Here is a 14,165-nt window from a genome sequence, read left to right on the forward strand (position 1 = left end):
AGGTATAAAAAAATTTAAAATAAACAACATAACAACCATGTAGTCTCCATCCACCTAAGAAAATAACGTAACACAATTATAATAAAGCTCTCTGCGTACAATTTCCCAGTCACATTTCTTATAATCCATTCATTCAAAATGATCAACATCTTAAATTTATGTTTATCATTCCCATACCTACCTTTATACTCTTACTTAGTGTCATTTCCAACCACCTACTCTACTATATATCCTCTCCTATAGAGGCTATACTTTAAATACTTGACACCCAGTCTCTCTTGAAGATCTGAAAGGCCATAAAACACAGTCAGAGCTGATGAGGTATAGTTATAAGTCTCTAGCTTGGGTGATCTTTTCCAAATGAAAACATAAAGACTTGCTATAGGCAACATTTTTGCCCTTCATATTGTTTTCCTTTCCATTTTTCTAGCTTGGAACATAGACAGGAGGCTGAGGTAATAATTCTTGTCATCACTGGTGACAAGAATGAGGAAGAAGGCTTTTATGCATACCCATGGCAGAGATGAAAGGTGAAAATAGCCTGAGTACCCAACAGCATTGTTACACCCTTGTTCCTGGTCAGGATTGCCCACCTAGACCCCTTGTTCCACAAGACAAATACTACCTTTCATCACATTCATGCCATTGATTGTAAGACACATCATTATTCCATATACCACTAAGAAAAGAAAATGCTATTATACAATAGTATAATATTTTCTCTTCACATCAATTGTAAATGATTACCTAATTTTACAAATAAAAAACATGAAAAACATGTGTTCTTAGAGCCAATGAGATATTTTAAAAACCCTTCTCTGTTTAAACCACCATCAGGTGGGGTTTCAAATACCTGCGATGAACAGTTTCCTAATTGATACCATTCTGTAATAAATGGACAAATTTAGATTAAGTTAATGTATTTGAAAACAGAGAAGGAGGAAAATCAGGCTTTGCTGAGAATGCTGCAGACTTGTTATATCAGACCTGGTCCATGTATTGGCAGATGTATTACTTTCCCTTTTTCTGTTCTGATCTGTAATGCACTCCTTTAGACTATGTTCCAGCTGAGTTCAGCAAATGAGACAATTTACTGGAGAGTGAAAGAAGATGACTGAGGGTGGGGATTGTATTCCTTCTCCTCCCTCTCTGTCATAAGTGATATTTCCATTAACAGCTGAAACTTCTCCCTGGATCTGGCTCCTACCAGACTGGCCAGCCAATGTTGCAGCATCTGCTTAGTGATCCTGGCTCCTTGTCTTTTTGCCCTTTCATCCTAGAAGCTGTAGTGGCTTATTGCTTTTATTCATCTCTGAATGGTTCTCACCATTTTCTATGTGGCATCTCTGCTGTCCATCACCTGTGTAACCAATTCCTTGCATTAAAATCTCCCTGACACATCAAGTATTTGAATTGGTTTTTGTTTCTCTAATTAGAAATCAGTTGAGACTTTTTAAAGAATGTTGAATTCTCAATCCTAAGCTAAAGTTGTTGTATACTAAGTCAGAGAGATAGGAATGGTAGCAGGAGATATGACTGGGACCCAAGAGAATTCTGATTCTCTGAGCCCCTCCCAAGCACCTAATATACTCTCTGAAGAAAGAGACAATTATTCTCAATATAAAATGCAACTGGCATGCATCCTGACGACAGAAGAAAGTTTTTATGTCTCTTCTCCCCCAAACTGTTGATTTGAAAGCTCAAGGGCAAAATAATTTTTACTCTTAAGATATTATCTGTACATTTTAGTTTCTCTTCCAAGTAGAACTTATCATTACCATTATCCTGTTCTCTTTCCACACTGAATGTTTATTGTATACACTGGAGGTGAATAAACATCTTTTGAGCTTAGGTTGCTGGTCCATCTTTACTTGCAAAAGAGTTTACCTCAACTAGGTGTGCTGGTCTAGGAGGTGAATGCAGTAAACAGATGAGATTTAGATTGTCTCTCCATAGGAAGCAGGTGAGTGTATTTGGATTATTAGTGAGATTTCGTAATTTAAGATATGGGGAATACGGTGTGTATGAAAATAGGACAGCCAGAAAAAGGTAGTAAACGTTTGTGAGGTTTTTTTTTTACATCTATTTCTTATATTTATTAATTTTTTCCCTGACAATAACAACCTGATTTTTCTTTGAGATTACCCCTTTCTCACCCTCAGCCCATTCAATTTGTGTGGTATTAACACTACTTCTGCCTATAGGGATAGGCATTTGATTTAGGCCAGGCCAATCAGAACACTGTACCTCCTTGGCCAAAATGTTCAGGGATGGCCACACACCCTAATTAAAGCCTGTGAGACACACAGTTAGGTCTTTGAAAGGAAAACATTCACTCTGTTTATGCTGAACATGGACTTATGAGGATGTTAAATCTGGAACTTGTCAATCACTTTGCCAATATAAGAGAAGGGCATGCCCAAGGATGGAGACAAGACACAGGGAAACAAAAGTGAGAGACATAAAAGAACCAATTCTTGATGACATTGTTGAGCTGCTGTATACAGCCATGCCTAAACCCAGTGTCTCCCAGAAGTTTTAGTTATGTTAAGCAGTACATTCTTTTTTCTAAGCCTATTGGAGACACGCTTTCTTTCCATCCTTTCTCGTATCCTTCTATCCTCTTTTTACTGAAAGAACCCCAAAAGAAGTTTCTATATATGTATGCCATATTTTATATGTTATTGTCTCTTTTCCCCCTTCCTCCTTCCCTTTTGCTGAAAGAATCCTAAGTATTATAGAAAGCATTTGTATATTCTTGCACATCCTAGAGCTGAAGATGACTTAAATTTGATAAAAGGGAACTTAAGATGCTATTTATGTAAACAAACAGAAGCTCTGTATTGATATTATTGCAAGCAGATCAGCATTGTGGTTTTAAAAACCTAAGCAACAGCGTTTTGATTTTAAAAATCTAAGGTCAATATGTTTTCTTAATCCTCATGGTACAAGGTTTTAGTTATTTTATTGCTGCCAATGAAGCTGATCCTAGGACACTCCTGGTACTTTGTCTGTGATATTTGGCTCTGTGTCCCCACCCAAATCTCATCTCAAATAGTAATCTCCACGTGTTAAGAGGGACCTGGTGGGAGGTGACTGGATCACGGGGGTGGTTCCCCCATGCTGTTCTTGTGATAGTGAGGGAGTTCACATGAGATCTGATGGTTTTAAAATGGCAGTTTCCACTGTGCACTTTCTCTCCTCCCGTCATGTAAGACATATTTGCTTCTCCATTTGCCTTCCACCATGATTGAGAGTTTCCTGAGGCCACCACAGCCATACAGAACTGTGAGTTAATTCAGTCTCTTTTCTTTATAAATTACCCAGTCTCAGGTAGTATCTTTATAGCAGCATGAGAACAGGTATTTAGGAAGGATATTAGAAGCTGTTACACTGTCATTTGCAGATCACAAAAGTTCATTAATATATACCCAAGGGAGTATATTACTCAAAGTATTGGTTTTCTCCTAAAATAAAATTTCTTTATTTTAGAAAGGATGCTAGTGAGTCTTTTTTGGCTAATTTTCTACTTAGTTTTGGAAGAAAATCTAACGCAGGGTTTTAGAGTTGAAAGGGAATATAGCATTATTTCAGCCCCAAACCCTCTTTTTTTGGGTGCAAAAACAGTCACAGAAATGTCAAAGAGAAATTGTGGACAAAACGATTAACAATTTGAACAGCCTTTGGCAACTGAAGGGTGGGAAGGAGCTGAGTTGTTCTCTCTTTTGTACTTACTTTTCCACTCTCAGGTCTGCTTCCATGGCTACACAACGTGCTTCATAGATAATTTTGTAATTACACATTTTTCTCTTAATCTGTATGTATATTATTCATTTTTTTAAAATGTGGATTTTGTTTATTTCCTATGTGACCTTCCAGGCTCATTGGAACGGGGACTATATAAAAATGTCAATTTCAGGCCGGGCCTAGTGGCTCACGCCTGTAATCCCAGCACTTTGGGAGGCTGAGGCGGGCAGATCACGAGGTCAGGAGATCAATTCCATCCTGGCTAACACAGTGAAACCCCGTCTCTACTAAAAATACAAAAAATTAGCTGGGCATGGTGGCAGGTGCCTGTAGTCCCAGCTACTCAGGAGGCTGAGGCAGGAGAAAGGCATGAAACCGGGAGGTGGAGCTTGCAGTGAGCAGAGATCGCACCACTGCACTCCAGCCTGGGCGACAGAGCGAGACTCCGTCTCAAAAAAAAAAAAATTCAATTTCATTATTGGTTTATTAACAATGCTAATAAAAAAGATAATGTCACATACTTTTTTAGTAGAGGGGAAAGGGACAACGAGAGCTTAACAACATATTTAGACAGCAGTGCAGAATTTGGAATGGTTCTTCTTGCCTCCTCTAAAGGCCCATCTTACTCTCAACCTCGACTCTCAAGAAGGACTGTGTAAATATGTCCATTCGGGCTGTATTTACCTAGCCTGTGTTCACTAGCCTGGTCTGACCAAACGCCACACAGCAGGCCAGGCAAATTTCCACAGTGCCTGAGAATTAGTCTGTATTTCCCCAGTATTTAGTAGATGCCATGCATATAGAATGTTAATACAAACTTTTTAAGTGAACTAAAGAACACTGAGGCAAGTCAACATTTCACTCGTTTAGAAGCTTCCTAGAGACTAAACTTGCCTTTAAGTACCCATTATTATGAATGGTTTTCAGAACTTTGCATAATGAAGCAACAATATTGTTGGTGACTGAAAGTATGATTTCATTAACTACCTCTGAATTTTTTTTTTTTTTTTTTTTTTTTTTTTTTTTTTTTTGAGACGGAGTCTCACTGTGTTGCCAGGCTGGAGTGCAGTGGCGCAATCTGGGCTCACTGCAACCTCTGCCTCCCGAGTTCAAGTGATTCTCCTGCCTCAGCCTCCTGAGGAGCTGGGACTGCAGGTGCCTACCAACACACCCGGCTAATTTTTTGTATTTTTAGTAGAGATGAGGTTTCACCATGTTGGCCAGGATGGTCTCCATCTCTTGACCTCGTTATTCACCTGCCTTGGCCTCCCAAAATGCTAGGATTACAGGCATGAGCCACCACGCCCGGCCTACTTCTGAATTTTTTAAAACAGTTTTTTACACATGAAATTATACACAATACAACATACTTGTTTTACAAGTTGAAATCTTTACCGTTATGGTACGGTTACAGTAATGCAGGTAATATTAGTGCGTTCACTTAGAGCAGAGTTATCTATCTTCATAGGGCTTAACACAAAGCCAAGACCGAGTTACTTGCTTAAACTGCTTTCTAGTCTTTGACTTAGAACAAAAAAGAAAAATTACTTCTACCTCCTCTCTATGTCAGGATGATAAACAATGCCAACAATTAAGTGGTCTGGTATTTCTATAAATGGCAGACTGTATTCCAATAGCTCTTAAGTTGTAAATCTTAAGGTTTTAGCTAAATAAGTCTATCAAATTGTTGTTATCTCTGCTTTCAGGAACATTATGTCATCTTTGGTAATAGGCTGCTAACAAACAGAAACTACAGATTATACCATGTTTTCCCAAAGAATCCTGTATTTTAATGAATAGCTGAATAAATAGACATTAATTATGAAATTCACATTAAGATAGAAGAAAATCCAAACATTCTGATTGCTTTATCTCTTAAATTTGATAACTACTACAAAACATACTATTTATGTTAGGGTAAAAATAAGCCGACTCACAGGAGTGTAACTGGGAAGTGCTGGCAGATATATACAGTAACATGGAGGAGCCATACAATAAAAGCATTTATATGTACATCTTTTTTTTTTCTTTTTGTATGGAGAAATGCTGTCTTATAAAATGGGAAAACACACAGTAGACTACATGCAACAAGGACCAATACAATGTGCACAGCAGAAGAATCAAATAAGACACAAGAACTATGGGTTTAAAAAAGAATTTGGGAGCAGGACAAAAAACAAGGATTGAAACCTGGAATGCTTTCTTATTGAGGTTTCAGAATATAAATTTGTCTAACAAGCCACTTGATAGTTTTCAAAAGTTCCCACTCAACCACCTATGGTTTAAGTGTAGAGCTAAAAATAAACCATCATATTATACAAAACTTTGTATATTAGCATACAAAAGGTAGCAATTTACTTTTTGTATAAAATATAACCTTTTGATAGTATATTTATTTCACATATGTATAAATATAACCCAAAGAATATGTTTTAAGTATTTCTACCAAAATATTCTTTACAAAAGTTTACAAAACAAGTAATTTATTTACATTTACAGCCTAGCACAGGAAAGATTCTGGGCCAGTGATGTTGGTATTGTAAAGAAGGAGAGTGCTTCTAGACATTTTAAAGACTGGGAGAGAGCTTTGCAGAATTTTCAAAGTGTGTTCTTTTTCTTTGAACAGATATTGAAGACTTGGTTATTAAATAACTTCAGCTAAATTACATTTGATATTTGAATATGTGAGCGTATAACTGAAAGGGCTGAAGATAACCTTTGCTCCTCTGTAATTAGGAAAATGATAGTGATATTTTGCATTCATTCCAAATCAGCACACATCTTCCCCATTTTACAGCTGATCTGTATGTGGGCACTGAGGTTAAATGACTCAACAAAAACTCTTTGATATAGTGCTCAGCCCTGAGGGACAAAACCTGGATATGAAGAGTCCAACTAGCATGTGGCAATGATTCATCACATCAGGGACAGAAGAACGAACAGAACGCTCCTAACAGACCACATTCCATTTCGCTGTTCACCCAAATCCAAATAATATGTCCAATGAAGGACAAATTGTTTTCCCTCTTGATTATGTTTTCTTTCAAATTCCGTGAAATAAATTTGTACACACTGGTACTTGCCTCCCCTGGTTCTTATCTCCAACCAAAACATGATACTTTCTAATCTCGGTTTTAGTCTCCAAACTTCCTTTTCTTGTAAGCCAGCCTCAGTCATCAAAATGAGTAGGGAGGATGAGGCTCAATTTTACTTAGCTTGGGAACAAACCAGCAGGCATCAATCATAATAAGAAACATCCCAGGTTATTTGTAGCCAAATAAATCTCATTTATAGCAATGTCCGGTGGTTTTTTTTTTTAAAAAAAGTTAAATCCAGTGCAGAGAGGTGTGCACCAATATTTCAGTATGATTAGGACAAGCCTTTGTTATATCTAAAATTTCATTTGGAATGGATTCAGATGTTGGTTGTGGAAGCCAAAATCAAATCGCACAGCTCTATATTTTTGTTTAATCACGAAACACAGCATCTCACTGAAGTAGAGGATTGTGGGAAAATTGTAAAAGTGAGGAGTGAATCTGGGGAAGAAATTCCGTAATCCACTGGATGTTTTCTAGGTTCTCTGACTTTTTCTTAATTAGCACACTGTTTGGTTACTCCAAACAAACCTATAATATTTCAATCTATCCTGCAAGCTTCAGGAAAATTAAATGAAAAGACACAATGGAAAGATTAAACCATACCTATCTATTAGAGCAAATTAAGGAGTTTGTTGCTTGGAACTAGTACCTCCTCATGACATGGGGTTTAAATAAACTACAAGTTCTATTACCTCTTTTTTTTTTCCAGGGAAAAAGGAAGTTGGGTGGGAAGGCTATTTTACACAATTAATTACACATTGACACCACAGTTCTGTTTGGATAAATTGGATACTGTGTCCTGGAGTTTAGACAGGGAAAAGTGATCCCAATGTTTTACTTTCGGGTGTAAGATTTAAAACAAGAATTTGGACCAAAATGTTCATCACTGCAGTTACTTTCTGCTTTCCATTTTTAAGCATGTCATCTTCATGTAGTCTACCTGAACATCAACAGTTCAGCCTCTACAGAGTTTCTGTAAAATACTGCCTTTTAGTGCTTGGAGTTTGGAAATTGTTTCCCCTTTCTTCTTCAGGAATTGTTCCCCAAGATTTCATCAAGATTGATGTCTTTCATCCAGTCATCATTACCAGGTTCTGTCTTCAATAAAGAATCAATGAAATCAGCATCACTGTTTAGGGCAGGGCCAATGTTATCAGTTTGTTGGCTGAGGAAGTCAAAAGCTAAGTCACTGCTGTGGTCAGTTCCTTGAAAAGCCCTGGAACTTTGGTTGGGTGAAGGAAAATTGCTGGGCGTCAAGGATGGCGGCTGGTTGATGCCCGTCCTCAATTGATTCAGCCCTGTTCCTGACTGATTCAAATTAGGCAAAATCTGTGTGCTTAGCTGATTGGGTCTGAGATTCAGACCCCTGAGGGGACCCATGGTTTGTCCATTTAGTGTTTGGCTCATTTGGTTCATGGGTCTCATTTGCACTGCTGGTGTTAACTGGTTAGGAGGAGCCACTGCCCTCTGGGAAAATTGCTGGCTACCTACTGCCTGTTGCAATGGCTGATTTGGGGTATAGGCTGCAGGTGTCCCTGTGGGGAAGCGGACTCCTGCAGATGTCAGGGCTTCTTGCTGTTTGGTTGTTGCTTCTTGAGAGGCCCAGTTTGGTGCACTTGTGTTGGATGTGATCATTACATTTGATGTTCTCTGTGGTGGCATGCTTGCCATACTATGGGTTAAATTTGGTCTCAGTTGTTGTGAATTGCCAACAGATCCAGCTCCGAAAGTGGCTACATTGTTATTATTACCTGGCCCTAAGGTAGGTGGCCGTGGCATCATAGGGTTGTTTTGATTTGCTATCAATTGCTTTGGGTTTCTCTGTTGGGTCAGTTGATTCATTCCTGAAGTGACACTGTATGTGCTAGGTTGATTACAAGGCAGATTTCCATACATCCCTATGTTCTGAACTGCTGTAGATAATGATGGCATTCTTGTCCCATGAGAAGTAGACAGGAGGCTGGAATTGGAAGTTAAAATGTTGTGTGTTGAAACTGGGTTTGCCAAAGCCTGGTTAGAGTTTAAGCTTATTGTGGATGAGCCACCTGAGAAAAAGAAGAGAATTTTATTAGTTCGTAACAGTATGTTATCTCCTCTGTAATTGCACTTTTCAATAACTCATTAATATGAAACTGCTTTCAGGTGTAAGACAATTTAGGCGAAATAATCATCAAATAAATTATATAAAAGGAACAAGACAGCTTTTGGGAGGAAGGAGCACCCGAGGTCACTCTTTGGTTCACAAGTTTACACATTACAAAAAGAAGACTAAAATAGAATAGTTCTATTTGGTAGGTTTTATTTTATTCCTCTTCTGAAGTCACTGAAGGGAGGTAATGGTCAATCTTCCATTTTGAATTAGCTTTACCATGTTACAAGTCCAGAGACTATAGTCTTGATTAGTCAGCTCTCATGAAATCCATGTTACTGTTTACCCCAGGTCCAAATGAGAAAGTATGGATGAATGCTACACACGGCTCCTAGATCAATATTCCCAAATTATGGCCTTGAAAATCACGTCCCATTCTTTGAATCATCCCCATTCAAGAAGCTGCCCCAGTGGCTTCCCAGTGTTCAAAGGCTAAATCTCCATCTCTTTTTTTTTTTTTTTTTTGAGACGGAGTCTCACTGTTGTCCAGGCTGGAGTGCAGTGGCACGATCTCGGTTCACTGCAAGCTCCGACTCCCAGGCTCACGCCATTCTCCTGCCTCAGCCTCCCGAGTAGCTGGGACTATAGGCGCCTGCCACCACGCCCGGCTAATTTTTTTGCATTTTTAGTAGAGACGGGGTTTCACCATGTTAGCCAGGATGGTCTCGATCTCCTGACCTCGTGATTCGCCCACCTCGGCCTCCCAAAGTGCTGGGATTACAGGCGTGAGCCACTGGGCCTGGCCCAAATGTCTCTCTCTTTAAACATCTGGAATTCAATGTTCCAGAAATTATCTCCATAAAGAAAGTCTTCAGTTCCAAGAAGTGTAGTTACTATTGAATTGTTACTCAATGCACTGTGAGCCACCTTTGCTTATGGCATTTCCCTTCCTCACTGAGCTCTACCTTTTCCTCAAGGCTCAGGCTAAGGCCGAAGCTCTCTATTAAGCTTTCTTTTATCTTCCAGTCTCCTCTCTCCAGCAGTATTTGCCCTCTGAATCTTTCATTTAGCACTTAGTATTGGGCAATCTGTGGAGCCTCAAAGTGCCTGCCAGTTAAATTGATGCCTGTCAATAACTGATAGGATACTGACAGAGACCCAGGAGGCAGACAAGGGTCTCCCCCATGCCTTCAAACCTAACACAGCCTGAAGGCTGAAAAACTGGACTGCTGCTCCCGGATGAAGTCTGTTTCCGACTGACTCTTTCTGAATAATGCCCACCTGTGCACTGGGAGGACAGGGTGGAGCCTCGGGAAGTTCACGCCATTTGCAGCAGGGAGGAGCCTGGCCTCTCCTGTTCCTGTGTGGTGACCTGGGGTTCAATCTGTGAGGTGGGAAACCTGCTAGCAGGACTCTCTCTCACTTTACTGAGAGTTATTTTTCCTTTTTGCTCAATACATTCCATTTTTCCTCATCCTTCTATGTGTCCACGAGCCGAATCTTTCCTGGCCGTGTGATGAGAGCCTGGTTTTAGCTGAACTAAGGAGAAAGTTCTGCAACAATATGGAACAAGTGCTTAAGCCACAGGCTGTGTAATAAGAGGCTCCACACAACAGATAGTGACTAATCGACATACTGAAATCTCCTTAACTTCTGGAGGGTGAAGTCATCATGAGGAAACATTTTTGGAGGCAAAGATTATCAGAGAGGCCCAAAGAGTCAGAGATTCTGAGAAATACAGAACTTAACACACAAAAGAATATCACAATATCAGTGGATGGGTAGAGCATGTCTGCAGTTGTAAACGTGGGCTATCCCCTGCTGCTTACGGATACCTAGGTGGTATACATCCTGAAAGACTGAGGGCCAAATGAACACATTAGCCTTGCTATTATTTACAAATATGCCCCCAACTAGACTACATACCCTTTGAAGGCAAGAGCACTGTCTTGTATGTCCTTGTATCTGTGTAGCGCATTGTGTAGTGGGCAATGTTTGACGAAGAGAGATAACAGCCAGGTAGGAGACACTTGAACAGTAAGGGAGATGACGTACAATGCCAATAAGATTAAGCAATATCATCTTTGTGGGTGAAGATGTGCAGGTGGATGACAGTGATATTGATGATCCTGACCCTGTGCAGGCCTAGGCTAATGTGTGTATGTTTGTGTTTGTGTCTTAGTTTAAAAAATAAAAACAAAAACATAAAATTAAAAAAAAAATTTTAAGTAAAATAAGCCAGGCACGGAACCATATGTTCTCATTCATCTGTGTAAGCTAAATAAGTTGCTCTCACAGAAGTAGAGAGTAGAATTGTGGTTTCTAGAGGTGTGGAAGATGTGGGGAGAAAAAGCAGAGAGAAGATGGTTAATGGATACAAAATTACGGCTAAATAGGAGGAATAAGTCCTGGTGTTCTATAGCACTCTAGGATGACTATAGTTAAGGATAATTTATACTATGTTTTCAAATACTGAGAAGAGGATTTTGAATGTTCCCAACACAAAGAAATGATAAATGTTTGATGTGATGGTTATGGTAACTACCCTGATCTGATCGTTATGCACTGTTTACATACATAAAAATATCCTTCTGTACCCCATACATATGAACAATTATATGTCAATTAAAAATAATTTTAAAAATTGTAAGAAAATAGAAAAAAGCTTCTAGAATAAGGATATGGAGAAAAGAATAATTTTGTACAGCTGTACAATGTGATTGTGTTTTAAGCTGTGTCATCACAAAAGTCAAAAGTTTAAACAATTGGCCGGGCGCGGTGGCTCAAGCCTGTAATCCCAGCACTTTGGGAGGCCGAGACGGGCGGATCACAAGGTCAGGAGATCGAGACCATCCTGGCTAACATGGTGAAACCCCGTCTCTACTAAAAATACAAAAAACTAGCCGGGCGAGGTGGCGGGCGCCTGTAGTCCCAGCTACTCCGGAGGCTGAGGCAGGAGAATGGCGTGAACCCGGGAGGCGGAGCTTGCAGTGAGCTGAGACCCGGCCACTGCACTCCAGCCTGGGCGACAGAGCGAGACTCCGTCTCAAAAAAAAAAAAAAAAAAAAAAAAAAAAAAAAAAAAAAAAAAGAAAAAGTTTAAACAATTTAAAAGTTGTAAAGCAAAGCAAAAAAATTAATGTAAAAGTTAATTTATTATTAAAGAAAGAAATTTTAAAAAATAAGTTTAGTGAAGTCTAAGTGTACAGTGTTTATAGGGTCCACAGTAGTGCACAGTGATATCCTAGGCCTTTGTATTCACGTGCCACTCACTCACTGACACCCAGTGCAACTTCCAGTCTTGCAAGCTCCCTTCGTGCTAAGGGCCCTATACAAATGTACCATTTTGTATCTTTTAAATTATATTTTACTGTACCTTTTCTATGTTTAGATACACACACACTTACCATTGTGTTATAACTGCCTACAGTAGTCATCACAGTAACATGCTGTATAGGTTTGTAGACTGGGAGCAATCAGCTATATCATATAGCCTAGGTGTGTAGTGGGCTAGACTATCTAGGTCTGTGTAAGTACACACTATGATGTTTGCACAACAAAATTACCTAACAATGCAATTCTCAGAACATACCCCCATCATTAAGCAACACATGACTGGAAACCACATCTTATCTTTCAGCCTCCTTGAGGAAAATCAACTAGAGAATCCCGTTTTTGTCCTGAGGCAAAGTAATCTTACAGAGTGGAAAACATACATCCCGTTCCTAATGTTATTTGCTGTTTTTAGAGACGGTGTCTCAATATGTTGCCCAGGCTGGCCTTGAACTTTTGGGCTCAAGCAATCCTCCCACCTCAGCCTCCAGAATAGCTGGGACTACAGGCATGTGCTACTGAGCCCAGCCCCATTCTCAACTTCAGTTGAAAGAGGCAACCTGTTGTATCTGAGGGGGTTTAAATAAGTCAGGACAACATATTTAAAAGTACACTTAACAGTACCAGGAAATATTAATAAAATAGAGGTGTTCACAGCCTTTCTTTCTTTAGGGAATCTTCTTTGTGGCTTCCTGGACAGATGAAGGTAACAGGTAAGGCAGAGAGAACTTAGGAAACCCAAGAGTATAAGCTTAACTTACATTAGAAAGTGCAGAGAGTTTTAGACAGTTTGGGGCAGAAGTGTATTGAATAGATACTAAATAGGAGAAGGCAGAGCAATATAGGCTGGGTTTGGGAAAGGTTTTTTGGAGTTTAATGAGTGGGAAGAGAGAGAATTTAGGGGACTTTTGTACTTACCATTTATTTTATACTGAGAGAGCTATTAAGAAGATTTGCTTTGTGATTTAAATAGAGTTCACCTTTGGTGTTTTTGAGAGACTCTGTGAAAACTTAATTTGCTTTTCAAGTATTCCTTGGTGGCGGGACCTTTGTCTTTGAAGGAGAAACCTTGGAGATGGGCTCAACGGTGGATACAAAAAGACTAGGATTTGTGAAAGTTACACATGTGCCTGACTAAGAGGGAGAAATGTCTGCTTACCTTCCACTACCTGGGTTAAGGTATATCTTTGGGAGGAGAGTGATTCAACCTAACAGAAAAATATTTAGCTCTTTTGAGTTCTTGGAGGTAGTCCAGAGAGTGGTAAAATATGTGAGTACAGGGCAAGACTGATGAAAAAAAAAAACTGATGAAAGGACTAAAAAATATTTGTGTAGTCTTGGTATGAAAGCCAAATGGGAGTTAGAAATTCTAAGAAAGATATTACAATCATATGTGAGTTACAGGGATAATTGAAAAATGAATTTTTTTTCCTTTCACAGCTATAACTTTTATGAATTTTTAAGGACACTTACCAGAATACTGAGCAGTTGGTTGCATATTGCCCACATTTCTTCTTTGGTCTTTATAATCTGGAGGTGGCCTTGACAAATGTCGGTTTATCTGATCTTGTGGAGCAATTTTCTCCTTGAGAAAAGATATGAAAACATGTTACATTGCATCATTCCCTTTTCACTTGTGAAAATGCATGCAAAATTTTGTAAAATTTCAGAAAAGTAGTGTAAGAACAATTTTGCAATCATGGGTTACAAATCATGACCTTAGTTTGTAGTCTTAAGACAAACTTAAGACCTTAGTTTGTAGTCTTCAGAGACAAATCTTTTCAATTTCAATAAACTTCCTGTATGGAAGTATAATTTCTACTTCTCCATGACACTCAACATGTGTTTTGGTTCTAGTAACGTCTTATTTTCTTTATTTTTCAATTCAATGTCAATGAG

At 39.0% G+C, this 14,165-nt stretch overlaps 1 protein-coding gene across 3 annotated transcripts in view; it reads right to left on the bottom strand.

The window, feature by feature from the left end:
* Positions 1-4,899: 4,899 nt before the first annotated feature.
* The window catches only part of LOC105484311 (mastermind like transcriptional coactivator 2), a 367,654-nt gene continuing 358,388 nt past the window's right edge, over positions 4,900-14,165 (bottom strand). For 2 of the 3 annotated variants that reach the window (XM_011745814.3, XM_011745813.3), the window contains 2 exons: positions 13,740-13,851; positions 4,900-8,890 (listed from right to left, as the gene is read on the bottom strand). In XM_011745814.3, the coding sequence (XP_011744116.2) occupies positions 7,875-8,890; positions 13,740-13,851 (1,128 nt within the window). In that variant the 3' untranslated portion in view covers positions 4,900-7,874. The remainder of the gene's footprint in view (positions 8,891-13,739; positions 13,852-14,165) is intronic. The other variant, XM_024793601.2, reaches the window with a different exon arrangement.

The sequence above is a fragment of the Macaca nemestrina genome, chromosome 12 (genome assembly GCF_043159975.1).
Source record: "Macaca nemestrina isolate mMacNem1 chromosome 12, mMacNem.hap1, whole genome shotgun sequence".
Classification (NCBI taxonomy): domain Eukaryota; kingdom Metazoa; phylum Chordata; class Mammalia; order Primates; family Cercopithecidae; genus Macaca; species Macaca nemestrina.